We start from the raw sequence: 26,161 nt of genomic DNA, 5'->3' as shown, positions 1-26,161 counted from the left end.
GAACACCACTGTATAAATATATATACCGATCAGCCATAACATTAAAACCACCTCCTTGTTTCTACACTCACTGTCCATTTTATCAGCTCCACTTACCATATAGAAGCACTTTGTAGTTCTACAATTACTGACTGTAGTCCATCTGTTTCTCTGCATGCTTTGTTACCCCCTTTCACCCTGTTCTTCAATGGTCAGGACCCCCACAGGACCACCACAGAGCAGGTATTATTTAGGTGGTGGATCATTCTCAGCACTGCAGTGACACTGACATGGTGGTGGTGTGTTAGTGTGTGTTGTGCTGGTATGAGTGGATCAGACACAGCAGTGCTGCTGGAGTTTTTAAACACCTCACTGTCACTGCTGGACTGAGAATAGTCCACCAACCAAAAATATCCAGCCAACAGCGCCCAGTGGGCAGCGTCCTGTGACCACCAATGAAGGTCTAAAAGATGACCGACTCAAACAGAGTGGACACGGTATTTAAAAACCATTGAAGAACAGCATGAAAGGGGGTAACAAAGCATGTAGAGAAACAGATGGACTACAGTCAGTAATTGTAGAACTACAAAGTGCTTCTATATGGTAAGTGGAGCTGATAAAATGGACAGTGAGTGTAGAAACAAGGAGGTTTTAATGTTATGGCTGATCAGTGTATATATAAGGTCACTGGATTCCAGCAAGGCCAGTCCTTCAAAATAGATTCCTGCATCATATCTGTGACTTAATTAAGAGCAAAGTCCCAAATTACCCATGATTCACACTTTGTAGTGCCTTATCAAGAACTTCTAATATTTGTGTTAAAACGCTGCATCCTCACATGATCCAGGAGTGTTTCCTCACACGTTCCTCATCACTGACCTCAAATCCAACTCCCTCACTCCATCACCGTAACCCAGGATTCATTATTCTGTCACTAAATCAACACTAAACTTCACTCAAGGACCAGATGTAATAAAACACAAACCCTTTCTGAGCACGTGTAGCTTGTGGACGTACTGTAATCTGTTCATTTAGAGCTTTGTTTGAGGTTCCGACCACAGACGTTTATTATTCATGATTATTAGCAGCAGATTTTTATAAATGTCATTTATTTTAGTGTAGTAAAAACATGATATATTGTATAACTGAATAAAAATCAATACTAGCATTTCTTCTGCTGTGATGTGTTTATTATTATTATTTATTACTATGATTATTTCCAGGGTGGCTTGGTGGGTAGCACTGCCGCCTCACAGCAAGAAGACCCTGGGTTCGATCCCCAGGTGGGGCGGTCCGGGTCCTTTCTGTGTGGAGTTTGCATGTTCTCCTCATGTCTGCGTGGGTGTCTTCCAGGAGTGCAAAAACATGCAGTCAGGTTAATTGAAGATACTGAATGGGTGTGTGTGTGTCTGCCCTGCGATGGACTGGCGCCCCCATCCAGGGTGTTACTGTTTGCCTTGCGCCCATTGAAAAGCTGGGATTGAAAAGCACTCCCCCCCATGACCCTGATTGGACAAGCAGTTAAGAAAGTGAGTGATTATTATTCCATTGACAGGTTTATTTTTTTATTATTATTATTATTAACATTATTATTATTACTATTATTATTAGCATTCTATTAAGAGGTTTATTATTATTGTTATATAATTTTTTATTATTATTGACAGGTTTATTATTATTATTATTATTACTATTATTAATATTACTATTATTATTATTACTATTATTATTATTACTATTATTATCATTATATTAACATTTTTATTATTATTATTATTATTACTATTATTAATATTACTAATATTATTATTGTTGTATAATTTTATTATTATTGACAGGTTTATTATTATTTTCTATTATAATTATTATATTAGATACAATATTATTATAATTATTTTTTTTTTATATTGAAAGGTTTATTATTTTTGTTTTATTATTTTTATTATTATTTAATTAACAGGTGTATTATTATTTTGTTATAATAATTTATCAGCTTAATTATTATTATTATATTTAATTGAAAGGTTTAAAATTATTTTTATTATTCTTAATTATCAGCATTATTTACTATTATTTATCAGAATAATTAATATTATTATTATTTTTTATTATTATTATTATTATTCCATTGTCAGGTTTTTTATTATTTCACTGTTGGAATTATTATTATTACTATTATTATTATTTTTATATTAAAAGGTTTATTATTTTTGTTTTTATTATTTTTATTATAATTTGACAGGTTTATTTTTATTATTTTATTATTTTTACAGGTTTAAAATTATTTTTATTATTCTTAATTATCAGCATTATTTACTATTATTTATCAGAATAATTACTATTATTACCATAAAGAGTTTACTGTGCCCCACCTGGCTTCTGTGGCACTTGTGTGTGTATATCAGCCAAGCTGCTGTAAGAATTTCATTCTTGACCTTCATTTTCATTCATGACCTTCCAGCAAATGTCGTGCAGGATAAACTCGGCATCAAGAAGAACCTCTTCCATGAGACTGGGTCATTCAGGGTGCACTGGTCCAGAGATTACTGGTGCCATGAACTCTGGACATTTACAGTTGCCAAACCAGGTGGGGCGGTCCGGGTCCTTTCTGTGTGGAGTTTGCATGTTCTCCACGTGTCTGCGTGGGTTTCCTCCTACAGTCCGAAGACGTGCAAGTTAGGTGAACTGGAGATACAAAATTGTCCATGACTGACTGTGTTTGACCTTAAACTTGAACTGATGAATCTTGTGTAAGCAGTAACTACCTGTGCTGTCATAAATGGAACCAAAGTGTCTAAAACATGATGTTATAATCCTAATAAATAAATAAATATTCTTTCCAATAACAGCAGAGGGTGACAAAGGTGACTTTAATTAAACTATTCTGATGCCAACATAAACTGAATAGACAGGTATAAAGTGTTTATTCGCTTAAATTTATATTTGTTTACATGTGACAAATGAAATTAAATGTGAACTGCTTACTTATATTATTTTATATAAATATTTTTTATTATTATTAGAATATTTTATTTTAATAATTTTATAGTTTTATAATCAAGAGTAAAAAGAGACTGACCAACCACACATCATCCATCCATCCATCCATACATACATACATCCATCCATACATCCATACACTATATTGGCAAAAGTATTCGCTCGTCTGCCAGTGACGTCCCATTCTTAATCCATAGGGTTTAATATGATGTCGGCCAGCATTTGCAGCTATAACAGCTTCAACTCTTCTGGGAAGGCTTTTCACAAGGTTTAGGAGTGTGTTTATGGGAATTTTTGACCATTCTCCCAGAAGCGCATTTGTGAGGTCAGACACTGATGTTGAACGAGAAGCCCTGTTCTATCGGTCAAGTTCTAGTCAAGTTCTTCCACACCAAACTGGCTCATCCTGTTATAAGGAGAGAAATAGAACCCAAGGATGCAGAGAAAAATTATAATTTTATTTAACAAAAAATTAGTAAACAAAAGACAACACAAAAAGGGAAAAATAACGGGAACGGAGCAAACAAAGCCACTGGCGCCGCAGGCAACTGAAAAGAAAAAAAACACACACCAGCGAAAAGGGGCAGCGTGGGAAAAAAAACACATCGAACTTAAAACCCGGGTAACGTAATCAAAGAAAAGCTAAAAGTCGGCTTATAAAAAGTCGACCTACACACCCTGACGCTCTAGTAGCGCCAGGGGTGACCAGAGTGTCCCTAATTAGAAGCTGGTGTAGTGCCACCATGCCAAACAAAAGAAAAGGAAAAGAAACAAAAGGTGCGACGCCTGCAGCCTGGCGACGCCCCCTTAAATAGGGAGACCGCAGCTGCAGGTCGTTCGCCCTAATGAGCTGGCCGGCTATTTGAGGCCACGCTCTTAATTGCTCTGTAAAGCCTGAGACGTCAGAAATGAGTGGTAGGTTCCACTGACGCCGCAGACACCTTACACATCCACGTCTTTATGGAGCTTGTGCTTTGTGCACTGGTGCGCAGTCATGTTGGAACAGGAAGGGGCCATCCCCAAACTATTCCTACAAAGTTGGGAGCACCACTGACAGTCGACTGTGGAATATTTAGTAGTGAGGAAATGTCACGACTGGACTTGTTGCACAGGTGGCATCACGGTACCACGCTGGAATTCACTGAGCTCCTGAGAGCGACCCGTTCGTTCACTAATGTGTGTAGAAGCAGTCTGCATGCCGAGGTGCTTGGTTTTATACACCTGTGGCCATGAAGTGATTGGAACACCTGAATTCAATCATTTGGATGGAGTGAATTCTTTTGGCAATATAGTGTACATCCAGTAAGGGGCCACACCCACTCAGCAGCTTTAGGTTCCTTTCCGGGGGCCTCGAGAGCTGCCTTATGAGAGTACACACGCTCACCCTTAAGCTACAGCATTAGTGCTGCCATCACTTTGGTGCTGTTTGCAATATTCTACCTTATGCCAAGTTCACACTACACGACTTTCCCAGTCGTCAGGTCGCTGTACAGTTCACACTACACGACTGAATCTCTTGCACTCGGGAGTCTTTCAGTCAGTGTATATTTCACACTACACGACTGATCGGCGATCGGGGGTTTCACACTACACGATTCATCACCAACTGGAATCGCAGGTGAGCTTCTCTACGTTTAGTCACGAGAACAAACACGAGAAGTGACCAATGGTTTAATGACACCACGTCCAAAAATGCACGTCAACAAGTAGCGAGTGATCAAAGTTTGTGAGCTGATGTGCAGCGTAAAATCAAAGAGGAAAATAAATGAATCTGAGTGGATTTGGCAACACAAACAGTATAGATGGTTCTGTAGTAAGTTGGAGGTTAATTAATAATTTTGTAATGCAGCGTGGGTGTTATGTTTTGTAGAGGACCAAATCAGAAATACTGTAAAACGCGTGTGTGTGCCGGTGTATCCTGATATAAACTATATCCTCTCCTGCATTTCCCCTCACGCTGTATCCTGCGTTCTCATTGGCTGTTCGACATGTCACTCATTTCCAGTCGTACATCTGAGATCAGATATCTGGCTTGCTAGAAAACTCGATCCAGTCGCCGAGCGGTTGGCGAGCCGGTCGGGTCGAGTTGTTGGATAGTTCACACTTAGCGACTGAGAGCCGAGTTTTGATCGCCGAGCGAACGCTGAGTTGCTCCCGACCCGGAAAATCAATCGCCGACCAGTCGCCGAGCGAAATCTGGCCAAAAATCGTGTAGTGTGAACTAGGCATTACAGCTCAATGATTTTGTCCGACTGTTAGATAAAATGTGTTTTCCGTTCCTTCTCACAAAGACAAACGTGTAGAAACAAAATAATAATAAAACCCTCCCACATTGTTAAAGCTCCTGTGTGTTGCATAACAGAGACCGCTCTGGTTTTGGTATTGTGCAAGCGTCGTTAATCTTGTCCCATCTGTTTTCATCATTTACACAAACTAAGTGACTCAGTTTTTTGAAAGCAGGACAGGAGAAAGTTGGTCCAAAAAATTCTGACGCAGTTGGTTCGAGTCCTTGGATCAGTCCTGGTTTGGTAAGCACTATGGCGTCGAAAGCTTTGTGGATCTCAGTTTGGATGGTGGCGCTCTCATGCCTGGTGATGTCCGACTCTGGGATCGTGTGGCTGAGCGAAGGGCAACAATGTGGACGATATATCACCGGGAAATGTGTGTCCGGTCTTAAATGTCTGCCCGACAGTTCGGTGGATGAAGACAGCTATGCAGGAGGGATCTGTGTCAGTGAGTAGATCTTTTATTTTTGTTACTGTATAATAGATCCCACTACTGACTTAATCACAGTGTGTTTCATGTTTTATCTGCTCAACTTCAGTTCATTTATTAATAAACATCCATTCCTGCATTTTAGGCCTGCAACACATTCCAAAAAAAGTTGGGACGGTAAAGCATTTACCACTTTGTAATGTTGCCGTTCCTTTTTACCACTTAAAAGAGGTTTTGGCACCGAGGAGACCAAGTGATTTAGTGTTTCAACTTTTATTTTGTCTCGTTCTTCCTGCAAACACGTCTTAAGATGTGCAGCAGTACGGGGGGTCGTCGTCGTTTCAAAATCCTCCACACGTTCTCTATTGGGGGCAGGTCAGCACTGCAGGCAGGCCGGTCCAGTACCCGTACCCTCTTCTTCCACAGCCACGCCTGTAATGTGTGCAGCAGGTGGATTTGCATCGTCTTGTTGAAAAATGCTGAACGTCTTGAAGGCAGCACAGGTTGCTCTAAGATCTCAACGTACTTTTTTGCATTAATGCTGCATCACAGAAGAGTTAATGACCTCATCTGACCACAATACATGTTTCCACTGTGTGATGGTCCATCCTAGATGCCTCAGAGCCCAGAGAAGTGGACACCGCTTCTGGACATGGTTACCATAAGGCTTCTTTTTTGCACAGTAAAGTGTTAAGTATGATTAGTGCAGTAACTCTGTATTGTAGAGTTTGATAAAGGTCTGATAAACTAATCCCTCACCCATGTGGTTATATCAGCTAGTGTTGAGTGGAGGATCTTGATGCGGCGCCGTCTGAGGGATGGAAGATCACGAGCGTTTAGATTAAGCTCACACTCTTGGCCTTTACACACTGAAATTCCTCCTGATTCCTTGAATGGTTTAATAATATTATGCACTGTAGAGGGAGAAATTATATTTGACCTCACATTTAAATAAATATTTTCCTCTCATTAATCTACACCTTCTCTGTTCCGCAGAGCCTCCAGGCTGTAACTGCTCCGAGGTCCAGTGCCCACCGCATCGCCGGGGTGATTGTAGCCACGGCAGAGTGACCGACCCTTGTGGGTGCTGTTCACACTGTGCCAGGCAGAAGGGGCAGGTGTGCGGCGGGCCGAGCTGGCGGTGGGGTTACTGCGATGACGGACTGCCCTGCGTCCACATCGCTGGACATGAACTGGCCCTGCCTCCACAGATGGGAGTTTGTAAAGGTACAACTGTCACTACTATCATTAATAATCTCATATTAATGCCCACAGTATTACAGCAAGGTCAGTAACAGGAGTCTACACCCGTTTAGCCATATAAGGCACCATATTACTACAAGCAGGCTGAAGTTTTTCCACAAGAGGGAGCCATTGTCACTAGACTATTTGTGTATTTTTTATCTTTTTGTTTTTCTTTCCTTTTCTCCAGAGTTGCCGGGTCACAAATCTGATCGGTACAACGATCCACTGTGTCCGTGGGAGTGGGGCTGCAGCATCCGCGTCGGAAACTGCGACTGTTATTCGGAACAGAGCTGCCATTTAATGTTCTCCTACGGCAGCTACGAGGCCTGCCGCAAAGTTTGGGAAGGTGACGTGTCATGTGGATTATTACAAATAGCACATCAGATTTACACACGTTTTGTCTTCGGTCATGCGCGGGTGGCGCGGCGGTATGTTGCACTATTAATGTGAGCTTTTTGAAGCACCATGGTTTAATTTTGACTCATTTCTCTTGTTAAATTCTCTAGAATCCCCCAATCTTGTGAGGGTTCCTCTAATGAAATCCTAGTTTCCACATTCCCCACAAATCTTTAATAGGATTTAAATCAGGTCACACCATCACCCGACCAGCCTGGAGTTATTTCAGCTTTACGTTTACACCAAGTAACTGTTGTTCCTGCTCCATTCGGGTCACCCTGCAGCTACCGCTGGCTTTCTTATCGTTATTCTGAGAGCTTGTTGTGAACCCCGTGTGCCACACCTACCCGGGGACGAGTTGTGGTTCCTGATTTCTTCTCTTGATTTTACTTTACATTTACATCAACCTATCGACCAGGCTAGGTGTCCAACAGACACAGCTGGCTGTGCCTGAGGGAGAGCTCTTGAAAAGGGTTTCAATGCCGCTGTGTAACTGCGCCCTCTGCTGTCTGGTTTAGGCGTCTGCGCCAGTGCTGGATGAATTGTGTTTCACTGTCAGGTGAAAAAGACATGACCCGCCTTTGCACGTGATAGTTTTAGCTCTCCTCAGCCTGTGCAGGGAGTGGAGATTGCAGGAATGGGCAAAAATATGAGAACTGGTCAAAATGTGTTAAAAACAACTGGCATTATGGGTAAATTTTGAGTGAATATGTGCACTGGAATTGTCAGGGTGTATCATTTGTTTGTTTCATTTGCTTTATACTAGTTAGGGTGGCGGTCGGTCCGGTTCTATCGGGAAACACTGGATGCCCAGGACAGGGTGCCAATCCATCACAGGGCATTGACCACCCCCCTCGCCCCTCAGACATATCAAATCATGTCTGTGTGGACTCCCGGACGACGGATAGCACCGAGATTCGCACCCGGATATATTAAATGTATTTTAAAAGTGGTTGACTACTTTTCCCCTGTTCCACTCTTTATTTAATCATAACTAACATTAAAACTATGTCCTAATAAAAGTACAAATCCTTTTATCCACATGAAGCTGATATGATGTACTTCTCGAGCAAAGATCTGCCAGATAAAGACGCTGAAGAAGAACCTCAGCCCCGGTACACTTGTAAGGAGTGGAGATGTGAGGTCCAGGACTGCCAGTGCGTGTGCCAGATGAGTCCGTGCGAGTACCAACGGCCGCTGATGCAGGAGAAGGAATGCTGCAGTGTCCTGAGTAAGAATTCAATCATTCATTTATTGTCTGTGGGTCCGATTCATTAAGGAAAAGGTAGTAAACACCCCAGACAGGTCACCAGTCCATCACAGGGAACACACACACACACACTTGGAATAAGTGTAGTATCTTCAATTAACCTTGCAAACTGCAAACTCCACACTCTCAAAAAAACATCTTTTCACACCCAAAATCCTTTAAAAACCTTACATCAAGGTTCCAGCTTAACCATCCATCACCAATTCTCACACCATCAAACCAGCACCACCACTTTGCTCCAGAGATGGGGACTCGAGTCACCCAAACAGCGACTTCAGACTTTGGACTCATTTCAAATGACTTGTGGACAACCAAAGTCAGCAACATTAGTTACGTGTGACAATTATATATATACAGTGTATCACAAAAGTGAGTACACCCCTCACATTTCTGCAAATATTTCATTATATCTTTTCATGGGACAACACTATAGACATGAAACTTGGATATAACTTAGAGTAGTCAGTGTACAGCTTGTATAGCAGTGTAGATTTACTGTCTTCTGAAAATAACTCAACACACAGCCATTAATGTCTAAATAGCTGCAACATAAGTGAGTACACCCCACAGTGAACATGTCCAAATTGTGCCCAAATGTGTCGTTGTCCCTCCCTGGTGTCATGTGTCAAGGTCCCAGGTGTAAATGGGGAGCAGGGCTGTTAAATTTGGTGTTTTGGGTACAATTCTCTCATACTGGCCACTGGATATTCAACATGGCACCTCATGGCAAAGAACTCTCTGAGGATGTGAGAAATAGAATTGTTGCTCTCCACAAAGATGGCCTGGGCTATAAGAAGATTGCTATCACCCTGAAACTGAGCTACAGCATGGTGGCCAAGGTCATACAGCGGTTTTCCAGGACAGGTTCCACTCGGAACAGGCTGTGCCAAGGTCGACCAAAGAAGTTGAGTCCACGTGTTCGGCGTCATATCCAGAGGTTGGCTTTAAAAAATAGACACATGAGTGCTGCCAGCATTGCTGCAGAGGTTGAAGACGTGGGAGGTCAGCCTGTCAGTGCTCAGACCATACGCCGCACACTGCATCAACTCAGTCTGCATGGTCGTCATCCCAGAAGGAAGCTGACGCACAAGAAAGCCCGCAAACAGTTTGCTGAAGACAAGCAGTCCAAGAACATGGATTACTGGAATGCCCTGTGGTCTGACGAGACCAAGATAAACTGGTTTGGCTCAGATGGTGTCCAGCATGTGTGGCGGCACCCTGGTGAGAAGTACCAAGACAACTGTATCTTGCCTACAGTCAAGCGTGGTGGTGGTAGCATCATGGTCTTGGGCTGCATGAGTGTATATATATATATATATATATATATATATATATACAGTGTATCACAAAAGTGAGTACACTCCTCACATTTCTGCAAATATTTTATTATATCTTTTCATGGGACAACACTATAGACATGAAACTTGGATATAAGTTAGAGTAGTCAGTGTACAACTTGTATAGCAGTGTAGATTTACTGTCTTCTGAAAATAACTCAACACACAGCCATTAATGTCTAAATGGCTGGCAACATAAGTGAGTACACCCCACAGTGAACATGTCCAAATTGTGCCCAAAGTGTCAATATTTTGTGTGACCACCATTATTATCCAGCACTGCCTTAACCCTCCTGGGCATGGAATTCACCAGAGCTGCACAGGTTGCTACTGGAATCCTCTTCCACTCCTCCATGATGACATCACGGAGCTGGTGGATGTTAGACACCTTGAACTCCTCCACCTTCCACTTGAGGATGCGCCACAGGTGCTCAATTGGGTTTAGTCCATCACCTTTACCTTCAGCTTCCTCAGCAAGGCAGTTGTCATCTTGGAGGTTGTGTTTGGGGTCGTTATCCTGTTGGAAAACTGCCATGAGGCCCAGTTTTCGAAGGGAGGGGATCATGCTCTGTTTCAGAATGTCACAGTACATGTTGGAATTCATGTTTCCCTCAATGAACTGCAGCTCCCCAGTGCCAGCAACACTCATGCAGCCCAGGACCATGATGCTACCACCACCATGCTTGACTGTAGGCAAGATACAGTTGTCTTGGTACTTCTCACCAGGGCGCCGCCACACATGCTGGACACCATCTGAGCCAAACAAGTTTATCTTGGTCTCGTCAGACCACAGGGCATTCCAGTAATCCATGTTCTTGGACTGCTTGTCTTCAGCAAACTGTTTGCGGGCTTTCTTGTGCGTCAGCTTCCTTCTGGGATGACGACCATGCAGACCGAGTTGATGCAGTGTGCGGCGTATGGTCTGAGCACTGACAGGCTGACCTCCTACGTCTTCAACCTCTGCAGCAATGCTGGCAGCACTCATGTGTCTATTTTTTAAAGCCAACCTCTGGATATGACACCGAACACGTGGACTCAACTTCTTTGGTCGACCCTGGCGAAGCCTGTTCCGAGTGGAACCTGTCCTGGAAAACCGCTGTATGACCTTGGCCACCATGCTGTAGCTCAGTTTCAGGGTGTTAGCAATCTTCTTATAGCCCAGGCCATCTTTGTGGAGAGCAACAATTCTATTTCTCACATCCTCAGAGAGTTCTTTGCCATGTTGAATATCCAGTGGCCAGTATGAGAGAATTGTACCCAAAACACCAAATTTAACAGCCCTGCTCCCCATTTACACCTGGGACCTTGACACATGACACCAGGGAGGGACAACGACACATTTGGGCACAATTTGGACATGTTCACTGTGGGGTGTACTCACTTATGTTGCCAGCTATTTAGACATTAATGGCTGTGTGTTGAGTTATTTTCAGAAGACAGTAAATCTACACTGCTATACAAGCTGTACACTGACTACTCTAAGTTATATCCAAGTTTCATGTCTATAGTGTTGTCCCATGAAAAGATATAATGAAATAATTGCAGAAATGTGAGGGGTGTACTCACTTTTGTGATACACTGTATATATATATATGATCTGACATCATTCTGATTGTGTAATTTTCTGCTCTCTAATAATAATAATAATAATAATAATAATAATAATAACGCTCCGGCCATCTTAACCCACAACACACACAATGTGTAAATGTTCCAGCCAGCTTCCGGTGTAGTGATGAAGCGTCGCTCCCTACTCCCTACACAGTTTGAAGTTCACTTCATTTGAACATTTTCGTTACCTTTGGATCTGAATCTCACTTGAAATGGTGGAATACCCTACGTAGTGCACTTCACAAGAACAACCTGGGTGAATGGAACGCTCCTACAGAATCGGTGCTGATGGTTGAAAGACGCTTTCTGAACCAATCAGAGCTTCTGATTGTAATTGTTAGTAAGAAATGCTGTTATTTGCATTTATTCAGTTTGCGTCACACAGATGACGTGGTAATGAAACGCTCGATCGGCTTTCTAACGACTTCCTGTTTTACTTCACGACCGGGAAAAGTTTGGAGGTTTTTAATTATAAGCACATTTACAAAATAACGGATTCCGTTCCTAATGGGACACACGCTTATAAATGTAATAGCATCTGCAAGAACAGAAGCTCAGGTAAGCAGCGGTTATGATTGTTTTTGCTGTGTTTGGGATTTTGGCCGCTGTGCCGTGATTTATCGAGCGCTTTTGTTCTGTAATGAAAACAAAACGTATCAGTTGAAGCTTTTAACTGGAACCTTCTTGTTACAGAAATTACATTCATTTACACAATGAGGAGGAAAGTAAAGACACGAAGTAAAACGGCTAAATACACTCGCTAATCTGTTGTTGTTTTTATCTGAACTTACAGATTATTTCTTTATTTCTACGCTACATTTATAATATATGTTTTGTGTGGATTATATTGACTCGTGACTTGACTTGGACTCGTATTTTGGGACTTGTGAACATCTCTGCTTTGATCTTCTGACACAAGGCAGGTTGGGTTCATGGATTCATTGAGTTCCTGTCAAAATGCGACTCCACCATCTTCCAGTTGTTTAATTTTAGTGAACCTGTGTCCACTGTATTTGGATTTCGATTGCTTCTTTGAGCTGACAGGAACCGAATCTTCTGCTGTTGTAGCCCATCCACCTTAAGACTTGGGGGTAAACGTCCTCTGTTTTGGACCTAAAAAAGCATCCCGTCAGGGTTTTTAAGTCACAAAAACGTCAGGGATTCGGCTTTTGTAGTCTGCGTGCGCTATTCTTTGTGTGTTTTTGTCCTGCCTTTCCGCACTTCTCTTAAAAAGAAAATTCACAGATGAGTTACAGAAAAAAAAAAAAAAAAAAAAAAAAAGGCAGGAAGGCAGAATGCACGATCTGCAAAGGTGTCAGTGTTAAATAAAGGTTCCAGTTCAGCAAAACACAAAAGTGCAGCTAAAGGAGAGAGAGAGAGAGAGAGAGAGAGAGAGAGAGAGAGAGAGAGAGAGAGAGAGAGAGAGAGAGAGAGAGAGAGAGAGAGAGAGAGAGAGAGAGAGAGAGAGAGAGAGAGAGAGAGAGAGAGAGAGAGAGAGAGAGAGAGAGAGAGAGAGAGAGAGAGAGATTCTGTTCTTCCAGATGCTATTAAATTTAAGTGTGTGTCCCATTAGGAATAACATCATGTTATTAACAATAACATGTTAATGTGCTTATAATTAAAAACCTGTAATAGCACCACATTCTGGTGAAATAGCTCCACTGACGAACTATTTAATACATGCATTTGTTAGTTGTCTTGTTAAATAGTAGCTGCTTATTTATTAAAGTTCAGTAACATAGTTGAAGGGTATTGATGCATTTGTCAACTATTTAAACCCCGACTTTATATATGAGATTACTTTGCCAGTCCATCCTGCCCCACATGCCCATGCTAAAATCCTTTCATATAAACCCAAATATGGTCACCACAGGTAAACAATCATGTCTGAGAGGCATTTACGACTTTTCTGAATTCTCTTTCCTTCTGTCCAGAGGAAGCCGGCTGCCCTAACATGATCTGTTTCGACAATCCCGCTCCGCCGTGCCCGCCGGACTCCTTCACTACGGAGCCCTACACCGAACCCAGCCAGTGCTGCCCCACCGTGCCCCCCATGTGCACCTGCGACTTCAAGAGCTGCCCCCGCAAACACAAGATCTGCTCCGAGGGGGAGCAGCCCAAACTCGTGGCGAAGGCCGAGGGTCGTCCGGGCTCCTGCTGCGATTGTTATGAGTGTGTCAAAAATGAGATTTGATCCAGACCCCCTTAATTACATCTGGCACTCATGCATGTTGCATTTAGTCTAACAGATAAGGCAAAAAATTAGAGAGTGAGAGCAGCATGTGATATGGAAGCTTTGCATTTATACCTTATCACATTTATTCATTCATTCATTCATTGTCTGTTTTACCACCATTTTATCCTTTTAAGAGTCGTAGTGGGTCTGATTTTTTGGGCAAAGGTAGGAAACACCTTCCGGAGAGGTCACCAGTCCATCAGAGAACAAATACACACACACACACAAACACACAGTGTGTGTTTTCTGGTAGCTCCAATTGAATTCGACCTCAAGGTCATTGCATGCACGTCTTTGTACTGTGGGAGGAGGGAGCCCCACACAGACACAGGGAGAACATGCAAACTCCACACATGCTGAGGAATCAAACCCAGGCACCCACCACATTACCGTGCCAAGCCTTATGTTATAACAAGCGGTTCTCAAATCTGAAGGTGTGGGCTCACCTGAGATTCGAATTCTGGACAGATACTAACTTCTATTTTTGTTCTAATATGAGTTTTTTAATTGTTTTATTAGCTTGGATTATTAATTCAATTTTAAAAGCACCCCCTACATTAATACTGGCTCCATGCTTTAACCCTTCATCCATTTTTTGACTAAAAATACACAATATCGGTCTGCATATGCTGGAATACAATATGAAATAATCACACTGTTTTGTTATGATAATTACTTTTAATCTTCAAATAAATCACATTATTTGGCTAACTGTGTGAATTCTGTTTGACGTCTTGACAGTAAGCACTGGAACAAAAAGGTCTTAGGAAGGTAGTGAGCTGGTGGTAAGGTCATGAAACTTTCATGAAAAGCATCTAAAATAGGGTCACTGGTTAAAAAAAGGTTAATAGATTAACTACCTTCACACTCTACAAATATACAGTGTATTAAATAAAACATTACAGTGAATTAAATAAAAAATCCAGTAAATACAGTAGAGAAACACAAGAGCTTTTAATGCAAATGGTTTGTATTCGGGTGCTCCCATATTTAGGGATTGTCACAGATGATTATCTGAGATGAGACCTGGTACAGTTTTTACGCCGAATGCCCTACCTGACGCAATCTACCAGTTTTTACCTGGGCTAGGGACCAGCACTGGAAGCGTACTCCCTCCCAAACCCACCCCCTATCGACATAGCCAATCATGTCTGTGTCAATGCCCAGCTCGGTTGATAGCACCACTGGAATTCAAACCCAGTAAACAAGAGTTTAGGCATCACCACGCTTTCTCTCGCGCCTATCTTTCAGACAAACGTTCACAAACATACGTCAGGACATTCTTACCATTTTTATGTAAATTTTTATGTTAACTAAAAAAATCCCTGGGCACTCACTCACTGGACACAATGCAGAAACACACCCTGTATAGGATTCCAATCCATTGCAGGGCATCGGCCAAACAGTCATAGCCAGTCGTGTCTATATGTAGACGCCTGACTGGCTGATATCACCCTGAGGACTCTGGATCTGGATCCCAGCAATAGTAGTGTAGTAGTGTAATTTACCCTTGTGCCACGCAAGTACCCGGATTTCAACACATACTTTGTCTACAGCATAATCTGAGTTATTTCATAAGTTTGATAGTTTTGTAGGTCAGAAATGTACATACACGCCTCATTTAGCTGCTTTTGATGGCCATCAACAAGCTTCTGGCACGTCTCTGGTCGTCTCTCTCACCACTCTACATGCCAGAATTTGACCTTACAGTCCTGTTATAATTATTATTATTATTATTATGACTCCTGGTGACCATATGGATAGAGTTTCTCTGGAATATCCTGCCTACTGTTTGGGTCTTTATCTTGGACGTGGATGTGGTGGCACAGCTTAAAGTGGGTTGAGTAAGGATCCTTTTCTGATCTTTCATGGTTTTAACTACGTATATTGAGACAACTTCAGGCTATCAGAAATGTTTGACATTAAAGGTGAACATCACAGTAGTTGACGTTTATCTAAAATCTTCTGGGAAAAAAACACAATGCTGTTGGATTGCAGCATTAGTTTTTGTCTTATTTCTGGCTTACCAAGAAATGTCTGAATGTTATAACTTATAAACTGGAGGTGCTTTTAGAAGTCAGTAGTCATGTGTTTACAGAGAATAGTTTAGATGAAATAGATTTTTGGCTGCATCTAGGGGAGGGGAAAGTCGAGAAAACATTTTTAATGCTGCAGCCAGAATCTAGTGTTTGTCCTGTGTGATATAGACTTCATCACATCCCTCCTGTATCTTCATGTTTTTAAACTAAATGTAGTAACCAGATCCATGTAGCTGTGTGGACGTATTGCACAATGGTTCGTGGACTTCAAGCTCCAGCACCAGACCAGTCATGTTGTTTCGACTTTCTCAAGATACAAAGATTTCTTATCCTGTGTTGAAATAGCTTTTTTACATTTCTGGTTACGGCACTACTATTACACAGATATTTTTGTTGGACAGCTGAAGCAGCCTACGTTCTAGATTTGATGATAAGGGTATATTCTACGACAGCGTATTAGGGCCACTGTAAAAATAGATTTTAAAGTTTTGATTTCAAGAAAAATTATATGATTTTGAGATTTAAGTCTAAATATTGTAGCCAGAGCGACCTCCTCGTGTTAAAATGACAGTTTGTTATTAGCATAAGGACGCTGAAACGGCTTTGTAATTAATTGTGTTTATTTAGAAGAAAGAACCAGACGGACTTATGGCCTTATGGCATACGGACTTGTACGATAAACTAAAGCCGTACGGCATCGCTATAAATGGTTGCATTGATGGGTTTAGTCGTCATGTCATGTGGATGGAAGCGTAAAATACAAACAACGACCCAAAAGTAATCGTGGGTTACTGGATAAGCACAGTAACGTGCATTGGAGGCTGATCCAGGTACTGAGAGCCGAGCTTCTCTGAACTGACAAGCCCACGACGACTGCACACACTTTGGCCATAATATTTCCACTTTATTCTCTAAATCACTTCGACTTTATCTCAAAATTAGAACCTAAAAATATATATTTGTTTACAGTGGCCCTAATGCACCGTCGTAATCCATCATCATTAAGGTTGCCAACCGTCCTGTAAAATGCGGAATCGTTCCTTATTTGGAAACTAAACGCTTTGTTCTGTATTTTTATCAATGGGAGAGAAATGCTGCAGATTAGACTGAGACAGGCCGATATGTATGAAACAGAAGGAAACTGCTGCTGCCGTCGGGATTAGAAAGCGTTTGGTGATATATCAGGCATATCAGCATAACAACCTGTTTATTACTCCGCTGTCTGAGTAGCGCAGTGGGCCGAGCGCATCGTGCATATCTTTCCTCCCTAGGTTCGAATCCGGCTTAGGGCGCAGCTAAAGTAACACAAGCAGGACCGGCGCTATGGGGGGCGCTGGGGTGGGCATTGCCCCTTCAGATTTTCTCACTGCCCCCCTAAGCAACGCAGTCCAGAACCGGGGCTGCACGTCAGTGTAAAGATAGATTATGTAAATATGTTGTTGCACTATTTTCTTTATGCATGTTGTTTTACCTAAAATATGGTTCTGATTTATTATTATAAAGAATGAAAATAATATATTTTAAACAGCCTAAATAAACATTTTGATAATGTTCCTATGACGGTGTAAGACCCGTTATATTTTTTATAGGTGCAACCCTAACCGCCTACCCCCCGCTCCCGCTCAGGTAAACACCCGCCATACCACCCGCCACCCTACGCCTTCCGCCAACCCGCCAGCCCAGGGTGTTCCTTATTTCCAGTTCTGAAAGTTGGCATGGAATGGATATCCACGCACCAACATGGGTCAAGTAGGACCTGGGTTTGATACTTTTCCTTGAGTTTTGCATGTTCTCTCAGTTTTTTGTGCGTTTATTTCATGTTACTCGATTTGAACTTAGCAAGACATTCAGGTGCCGTAATAGGAGTGTGAGAGAGTTAGTAAGTAATGAAGCCCTTTGATGGATGTTTAGGATTTCTTCTTATCCCACAAAACCTGATCAGGATAAATAAATAATAGATAAGTGAATTAATAATGTAATTGTTAGTTTGTTTATTTGTTTTAAATAATAATAACACTGTTGTAGCAGCGGAACTAAAATATTCCCCTCGCTTATATAGCTTGTACGGAGCAATAATAGTGCAACATGACACGTCACGTAGTTCCGGCCAGCTCATCGAGTACGGTTGTGTTGTCAACCGGTGATCGTAATTTTCCCACCCGTTTTGAGCAACACCTGGATTTGTGTGATGTGATTGGTTTGTAGGAATCTGCCTCTTGCGATTTAATTGGCTAACAGTTCAGACTCAAACACTTTTGACGTATTACATTCTCAAGGAGCCAATCCTAGTGTAGGGGGCGGGGTTTTCCTCAATACGGGTAGGAAAAGAAAAAACAGATGTAGGTAGGCGTCATCGGTTCAGTTCAGTTCAGTACAGTATCAGAGCGGCTTGGTTACAGAGCGATTATACAGAAATTAAACCAGCATGGTGTTATTAACGATGATCGCCCGCTTGGCGGATGGGTTACCGCTTGCTGCGTCCATGCAAGAAGATGAACAGGTTTTACATTTCTTCCTTTTAATCACTTTATTATAAGCTGCCCGGGTTTGGAACAGTCAGGCTAGCTAGAGCTATTAGCATGTGTAAACCTATACAGAGCAGCTGTTATCTTCACTATTAACATCATATAATTATATTAAAGATCATCCAGCTTTAACATGACGCATTATTTTATCTCTGCAAATTATATTGCAAATATTAGATCGTTATTTTATTTTCAGCCAACAAACCCCAATCACTAAGTGAAGTTAACGGTGTTCCGCACACCTTTCCATATACTCTGAATTCTCCTAATTTAATATTGCAGCAGCTGGAACTAAAGTCCTAAATATCTGAGGGGGGGTCTTACTTCAATTTCAAGCCCTGGTTGGTCCAAGAAAGGAAAGTCACATTTAAAAAACAAGGCTTTAAACGTACTGTAGGAAAGATTGTACTAGTAACAGTAATCCGTACGCTAAATCACGCCCTAAATTTATTATTTATTAATTAGTAAAGTCAGTGTTTTATACAGTTAAACGTCCTGATCAAAATAAAACACAGGAAATATTATTATAATATTATATTTTTACACTTCTCAATAGGATACATTTACATTTTCGGTGTTTAGCAGATGCTTTTATCCAGAGCGACTTACAGTACAGACAGTTTACACCGATCAGCCATAACATTAAAACCACCTCCTTGTTTCTACACTCACTGTCCATTTTATCAGCTCCACTTACCATATAGAAGCACTTTGTAGTTCTACAATCACTGACTGTAGTCCATCTGTTTCTCTACATACTTTGTTACCCCCTTTCACCCTGTTCTTCAATGGTCAGGACCCCCACAGTGCAGGTATTATTTAGGTGGTGGATGATTCTCAGCACTGCAGTGATACTGACATGGTGGTGGTGTGTTAGTGTGTGTTGTGCTGGTATGAGTGGATCAGACACAGCAGCGCTGCTGGAGTTTTTAAACACCGTGTCCACTCACTGTCCACTCTATTAGACACTCCTACCTAGTCGGTCCACCTTGTAGATGTAAAGTCAGAGACGATCGCTCATCTATTGCTGCTGTTTGAGTCGCTCGTCTTCTAGACCTTCATCAGTGCTCACAGGACGGCGCGCTGTTGGCTGGATATATTTGGTTGGTGGATTATTCTCAGTCCAGCAGTGACAGTGAGGTGTTTAAAAACTCCAGCAGCGCTGCTGTGTCTGATCCACTCATACCAGCACAGCACACACTAACACGCCACCACCATGTCAGTGTCACTGCAGTCCACCACCTAAATAATACCTGCTCTGTGGGGGTCCTGATCATTGAAGAACAGCATGAAAGGGGGTAACAAAGCAGGTAGAGAAACAGATGGACTACAGTCAGTAATTGTAGAACTACAAAGTGCTCCTATATGGTAAGTGGAGCTGATAAAATGGACAGTGAGTGTAGAAACAAGGAGGTGGTTTTAATGTTATGGCTGATTGGGGTATATTGTCTCAGCAATTGAGGGTTAAGGGCCTTGCTCAAGGGCCCAACAGTGGCAGCTGGCAGTGGTGGGACTCGCAAGTCTACAACTGCCCTATCCTTAATTTTGAGCTACCACTGCACATACTGTATAGGGCAGTTGTAGCCTAGTGGTTAAGGTACAAGACTAATAATCCAAAGGTCGCTGGTTCAAGCCTCACTACTACCAGGCTGCCACTGATGGGCCCTTGAGCAAGGCCCTTAAACCTCAATTGCTTCGACAAAATACTATCACAGTACTGTAAGTCGCTTTGGATAAATTCCACAAATGTAAATATACCCGCATACAGTATCAGTGGTGTTAAAACCTGCACACTAACTTATGTACTATTTGCATTTTAATTAATGGTGCTTGAATATGAAGGTATTAATCCTGCGCTCCAGTCTCTGGTGTGTTTTAGGCTCTGATATGCATCTGTAAATATTTACTATTAGTGGTTTAGTCTCAGCGCCTTCAGAATTCCCCAAAATTAGAACTATTTCTGGTGAAAGTGACTGTTTTGGCAACACAGCAGCTGGACTGATGTTCACAAGCACTGAGGAACAGTCCAAGCAAATTGTACAACATACAAGAAAGGCTGTGGTCCGTAATTTACTTGGTCAAATTTAACCTAGATACTGTAATTGAAGTACCAAATGAAATGTCCAACAGTGCATAGTAAAATATGTTCCATCTAAGAAGCTCATTTGGTTCTAATCTGTTCGATTTGTCTTTTCTTTTTTCCTTCTTGCGGCCTTGAAGGCGAATGAGAAGGTTTGTTCTGTCTTCGCTTCGTGTCCTCTCTGCTCACCAGACGGCTGCATGTACTGAGGAACGTAAACGTGGCTGTAGGCGTGTGCTGATATCAAAAACGTGATATTTTTAAATCCAGTTCCTTCCCAGGTTATTTGCTGCCCATACGAACCCGATACCACATGACGGCTTGTATTGTTTACGTGCTGGAGAGTTCGACTAACAGAGCACACGTGGCACTTTATTTAATAGATAGGGAAATATTTGGGATATAACCCCATGCACCGCAAAGATCAAGTGCTGAAATACTACATGCACGATCATTTTCTACATTTTTTCCTTTTCATTTTCATTAGTTGCTTTGTCCTGGTCAGGGTTGCTGCGAATCGGGTTCCGGGTGCAAGGCAGGGATACCCTGGACAAGATGTCAAGTCAAGTCAACTTTATTTATATAGCGCTTTTTACAATAGACATTGTCTCAAAGCAACTTTACAAAATCCAGGACCGACAGATACAAAAACCCCTGTTGAGCAAGCCGAGGGCGACTGTGGCAAGGAAACGCTCCCTGAAAATTACAGGAAGAAACCTTGAGAGGAACGAGACTCAGCAGGGCCCCGTCCTTCTTGGGTGGTCTGGAGGAAACTTTAAATCCTCCTTAAATCCTAGATGCCGGTTTGTCACATGGCTTCGGACACCCCCTCCCTCTCAGACATGACCAGTCGTGTCTGTGTAGACGCCTGGCAGGCCGACAGAGATTCGAGATTCGATCTCATTTGTTTGATGAGAGCTTTGAAATTGAGGACGTCTGCTGAATCTCGGTTTCTAGAAATGTCATGTCATGTGGATGGAATCATCTCCACCCAGAAGGAACACACAGTGGTCATTTGGTCAGCAGTAGGGGCAGCGGAAGACTCATTCTGCTCTCTGATTGGATGATAAGCCTATTCCACAAAAATATCAGCACGTGTCTACTCAGCCGTTATTGTGTCGCTGTGTTTGTTCCTCGCCTCTGAGGGTCTAACCACGTCCCGTGTTTGTTTTTTGGGGGGGGGGTCTAGATGGGACGGGACATGCAGCAGTATCAGAGCCAGGCCAAGCAGCTGTTTCGAAAGCTGAACGATCAAAGTCCGACACGCTGCACCCTGGAGGCCGGATCCATGACCTTCCAGTGAGTATCCCCACTTTATCTCTCGATTTAGTCATATCCAATTCCTGATTGTGAATCCAATCTTGCTTGCACAACCACTGATGTGATGAAGGAGCGCCGGATCACCACACGCCTCTCTGACCAATCTGTGGCCGCTTCTTATCACCTGCCAGTTTTGGGTTCTCATGTCCATTTTATCAGCTCCACTTACCATATAAAAGCTTTTTGTAGTTTGACAATTACTGACTGTAGTCTATCTATTTCTCTACATGCTTTGTTACCCCCTTTGACGCTGTTCTTTAATGGTCAGGACCCCCACAGGACCAGGTGGTGGTGTGTTAGTGTGTGTTGAGCTGGTATGAGTGGATCAGACACAGCAGCGCTGCTGGAGTTTTCAAACACCTCACTGTCACTGCTGGACTAAGAATAGTCCACCAACCAAAAATACCCAGCCGGCAGCGTCCTGTGACCACTGATGAAGGTCTAGAAGATGAGCGACTCAACCAGCAGCAATAGATGAGCGATCGTCTCTGACTTTACATCTACAAGGTGGACCGACAAGGTAGGAGCGTCTAACAGAGTGGACAGTGAGTGGACACGGTGTTTAAAAACTCCAGCAGTGCTGCTGTGTCTGATCCACTCATACCAGCACAACACACACTAACACACCACCACCATGTCAGTGTCACTGCAGTGCTGAGAATCATCCACCACCTAAATAATACCTGCTCTGTGGGGGTCCTCTGGGGGTCCTGACCATTGAAGAACAGGGTGAAAGGGGGTAACAAAGCATGCAGAGAAACAGATGGACTACAGTCAGTAATTGTAGAACTACAAAGTGCTTCTATATGGTAAGTGGAGCTGATAAAATGGACAGAGTGTAGAAACAAGGAGGTGGTTTTAATGTTATGGCTGATCAGTGTATATGATCCCGCCCGGTGCAGGTGAAAAGAAGTGGTCATTACTACAGTTTTTATTTGAGATTTCTGTATCCTATAACATCACTCCTTTTATCCTGTTGCTTTTTTGTCTGTTCTAAGTTACCTGATAGAGAAAGGGGTTTGTTACCTGGTCCTGTGTGAAGCCGTGTTCCCCAAAAAGCTCGCCTTCGCCTACCTAGAGGACCTCCAGGCAGAGTTCCACGAACAGCACGGGAAGAAAGTGCCCACCGTATCCAGACCGTATTCCTTCATCGAGTTCGGTAAATATCAGTCCTTCAGGGTTAAGGGTCGTGCCTGGTGCTGTTCAAGTGGTGGGGCTTGAACCAGAGACCTTCTGATTCCTAGTATAGCACTTACCTGCAGCTTTGAGTCAGCCGGCCGCCTGCGCCGACACACGATTGGCTGTGTGCATGCAGGGGGCGGGACGAATGCTGTATAGGGTTCACCGATAACTGCTGCAGTTACGCCCTCTGCTGGCTGATCGATGGCAGATCATGTAGAAATCGACACGTGACTCTCAGTGCGCGATACGGATCTCCATAGGAACCATATGAAAAGAAGCGGTCCGTACTGCACGCGTGTCGGAGGGGGCGTGTGCTAGTCAGAGCTCTCCTCAGCCAGGATTAGAGGAGAAATACGATCAGGGAATTGGATGCGACTAAATTGGGAGAAAATTGGGGGCTCTGATGTGATCATAAAGCCCAGCTATGTAGTTTAATTTAGTTTAGTATTTATTTAGTTTAAAGTGTCATGGCTCGATCAGGACGTGTTTGGTGTTTGATCTTTTGATGTGTGTGTGTTCACAGACACGTACATTCAGAAAACGAAGAAGTCCTACATCGACAGCCGAGCCCGCAGGAACCTGGGCAGCATCAACACGGAGCTGCAGGACGTCCAGAGGATCATGGTGGCCAACATCGAGGAGGTGCTGCAGAGAGGGGAGGCCCTGTCAGGTACATACTGAGCCCAAAACGAGGCCACGCTGCTCACTCTGGTACCTCTGTGACAGCGAAATTGAATCCATTTTATATTTAGTGTTAGTAATGCTGTAAAATGTATTATAAATAATACTAAATATACAGTCGAGTCACATTATTATGAGCACCAGCTAATATCCACAGTAACCACCGGACAGCAGCTGGACGGGCTGGGAGAGACTCAGTAAGGTCCTGGTATGTCGTCACAGGTATCTGTAGCCATGCTGAGGTGTAGTGTAGTGGGGGAGGATCCATGGAGCGAAAGCGACCATCGAGCTGGTTCCCCGAGCTGGGAATTAGGGGGCCAGGGTAGTACTTGGAAGTCTTGGTCACGCTCTTTTAGCCACATCGTCTTGCTGGAAGATCCCATCCGCCTTAGAGACGACAATCAGCATGTATGGGTGTACATGATTGGCAATAATGGATTCATACCCAAATCGGCCTTCCACATGGATGCATGTGGCCAGAGAATGGCACGAAAACATTCCCCAGACCAGAACGCTGCCACCACCAGCTTGTGTTCCTCCAGCAATGGTTGCAGGGTGTTTGTTCTCTGATGTTTCTCGCCGAACGTCTTTCAGTCTCTCAACAGCGAAGGCAAAACTTTACCAATCATCGGGGGTCCAATTCTGATACTTTACGTCCTCATTAGAACCACCTCCTTGTTTCTACACTCACTGTCCATTTTCTTCAATGGTCAGGACCCCCACAGAGCAGGAATTATTTAGGTGGTGGATCATTCCCAGCACTGCAGTGATACTGACATGGTGGTGGTGTGTTAGTGTGTGTTGTGCTGGTATAAGTTTTTAAACACCGTGTCCACTCACTGTCCACTGTTAGACACTCCTACCTAGTCGGTCCACCTTGTAGATGTAAAGTCAGAGACGATCGCTCATCTATTGCTGCTGTTTGAGTCGGTCATCTTCTAGACCTTCATCAGTGGGCACAGGACGCTGCCCACGGGGCGCTGTTGGCTGGATGTTTTTGGTCGGTGGACGATTCTCAGTCCAGCAGTGACAGTGAGGTGTTTAAAAACTCCAGCAGCGATGCTGTGTCTAATCCACTCATACCAGCACAACACACCCTAACACACCACCACCATGTCAGTGTCACTGCAGTGCTGAGAATCATCCACCACCTAAATAATACCTGCTCTGTGGGGGTCCTGACCATTGAAGAACAGCATGAAAGGGGGTAAAAAGGCATGTAGAGAAACAGATGGACTACAGTCAGTAATTGTAGAACTACAAAGTGCTTCTATATGGTAAGTGGAGCTGATAAAATGGACAGTGAGTGTAGAAACAAGGAGTTATGGCTAATCGGTGTAAATAACACTACATATAATTAATACAAAACATAAATAACATTAAATATAAATGTGTAGTGTTATTTATATTTAATCCTTTTATATGTATTTATATTTTAAATTAAATGACTAAATTGGGAGATACGGTTTTAACCACGCCTGTACTTGAGACGGATTTTGTTTAACAGAAATATTTTCTAACATTAGAAGTTAAAACTGTTGTTGTGATGCTGCACCTTTACGATTAAACGTGTTTTTTTCCTCTCACGCCACCTCCAGCTTTGGACTCGAAGGCCAGTAACCTGTCCAGCCTGTCCAAGAAGTACCGCAGCGACGCGAAATACCTGAACACCCGCTCCACCTACGCCAAGCTGGCGGCCGGCGGCGTCTTCTTCATCATGTTCATCGTCTACATCCGCTTCTGGTGGCTGTGAGGAGGAGGAGGAGGAGAAGCAAGGAGACGTGATGAAGGCTTGGAGAACACGCAGAACGTTCAGATGGAGTGAAAACAAGCCGGTTCTCGTTCTTCTCTCTCAGAGACTGATAAATCCGGCACTTTCTCTCCCCGCGGCACGCCGACGGAGCGACGCGACTCTTTATTCATGTTGTATGTTTTATTAACCAGTGCGAGAGGCTGAATGAGTGAGTGTGTGAGTGAATGAATGAATAAATGAGTGAATTAGTGTGTGTGTGTGTGTGTGTGTGTGTGTGTGTGTGTGTGTGTGTGTGTGTGTGTGTGGAGAGATGTTTTCCGGTAGTTTCGGACGTTCAGCACAATCCGTCTAAGAGAAGTTCGGCGAATGTTGTGGCTCCTGGTTCAGCCGCATTCACTCACTCACTCACTCATTCACTCACTCAGTCATGCTTTATAAGGACGGACTGCCATTTCTCTTTGAAGTTTAAGTGTTGGGCATGTAGCATACGCCAGCGTGGGGAGACCAGACGGGTGAGACCTCCATGTACTGTTCCCTTCGGTTGACAATAAAGCGGTTCGCTGTCCGACACCAGCGGTTTGTGTGTCTGTTCTTATAAATATGAGCGGTACAGCAGTATGGGTCGTCTTGAGTCACTGATATTGAGTTTTGCATGTTCTTTACCTTTTCTGGGTCTGTCTGAGAACCTAGCGGACCACCCTGCTCCCCACTAACTACCTGATCAGCTGCCTCAGTAGAGAGGATTCTAATAACACATGGAGCTCATAATCAGGTTATTTAGACGCTCTACTT

The 26,161-nt window shown here is 43.0% G+C and overlaps 2 protein-coding genes across 2 annotated transcripts; both read left to right on the top strand.

The window, feature by feature from the left end:
- The first annotated feature begins 5,377 nt into the window (after positions 1-5,377).
- Positions 5,378-14,500, top strand: LOC134318075 (cysteine-rich motor neuron 1 protein-like). Its single transcript, XM_062998820.1, has 5 exons — positions 5,378-5,712; positions 6,691-6,921; positions 7,127-7,285; positions 8,384-8,566; positions 13,488-14,500. Exons 1-5 carry the CDS (start codon positions 5,517-5,519, stop codon positions 13,745-13,747), a joined length of 1,029 nt encoding a protein of 342 aa, XP_062854890.1. The 5' UTR covers positions 5,378-5,516; the 3' UTR covers positions 13,748-14,500.
- A 3,682-nt stretch (positions 14,501-18,182) lies between these two features.
- On the top strand, positions 18,183-25,939 carry sec22bb (SEC22 homolog B, vesicle trafficking protein b). Its single transcript, XM_062998233.1, has 5 exons — positions 18,183-18,328; positions 21,623-21,732; positions 22,752-22,912; positions 23,459-23,605; positions 25,215-25,939. Exons 1-5 carry the CDS (start codon positions 18,254-18,256, stop codon positions 25,367-25,369), a joined length of 648 nt encoding a protein of 215 aa, XP_062854303.1. The 5' UTR covers positions 18,183-18,253; the 3' UTR covers positions 25,370-25,939.
- Positions 25,940-26,161: the final 222 nt, after the last annotated feature.

Source organism: Trichomycterus rosablanca, chromosome 7 (assembly GCF_030014385.1).
Source record: "Trichomycterus rosablanca isolate fTriRos1 chromosome 7, fTriRos1.hap1, whole genome shotgun sequence".
NCBI classification, from domain to species: Eukaryota; Metazoa; Chordata; class Actinopteri; order Siluriformes; family Trichomycteridae; genus Trichomycterus; species Trichomycterus rosablanca.
The sequence above is the reverse complement of the archived record's forward strand: the minus strand, read 5'-3'. Positions and strand labels throughout refer to the sequence as shown.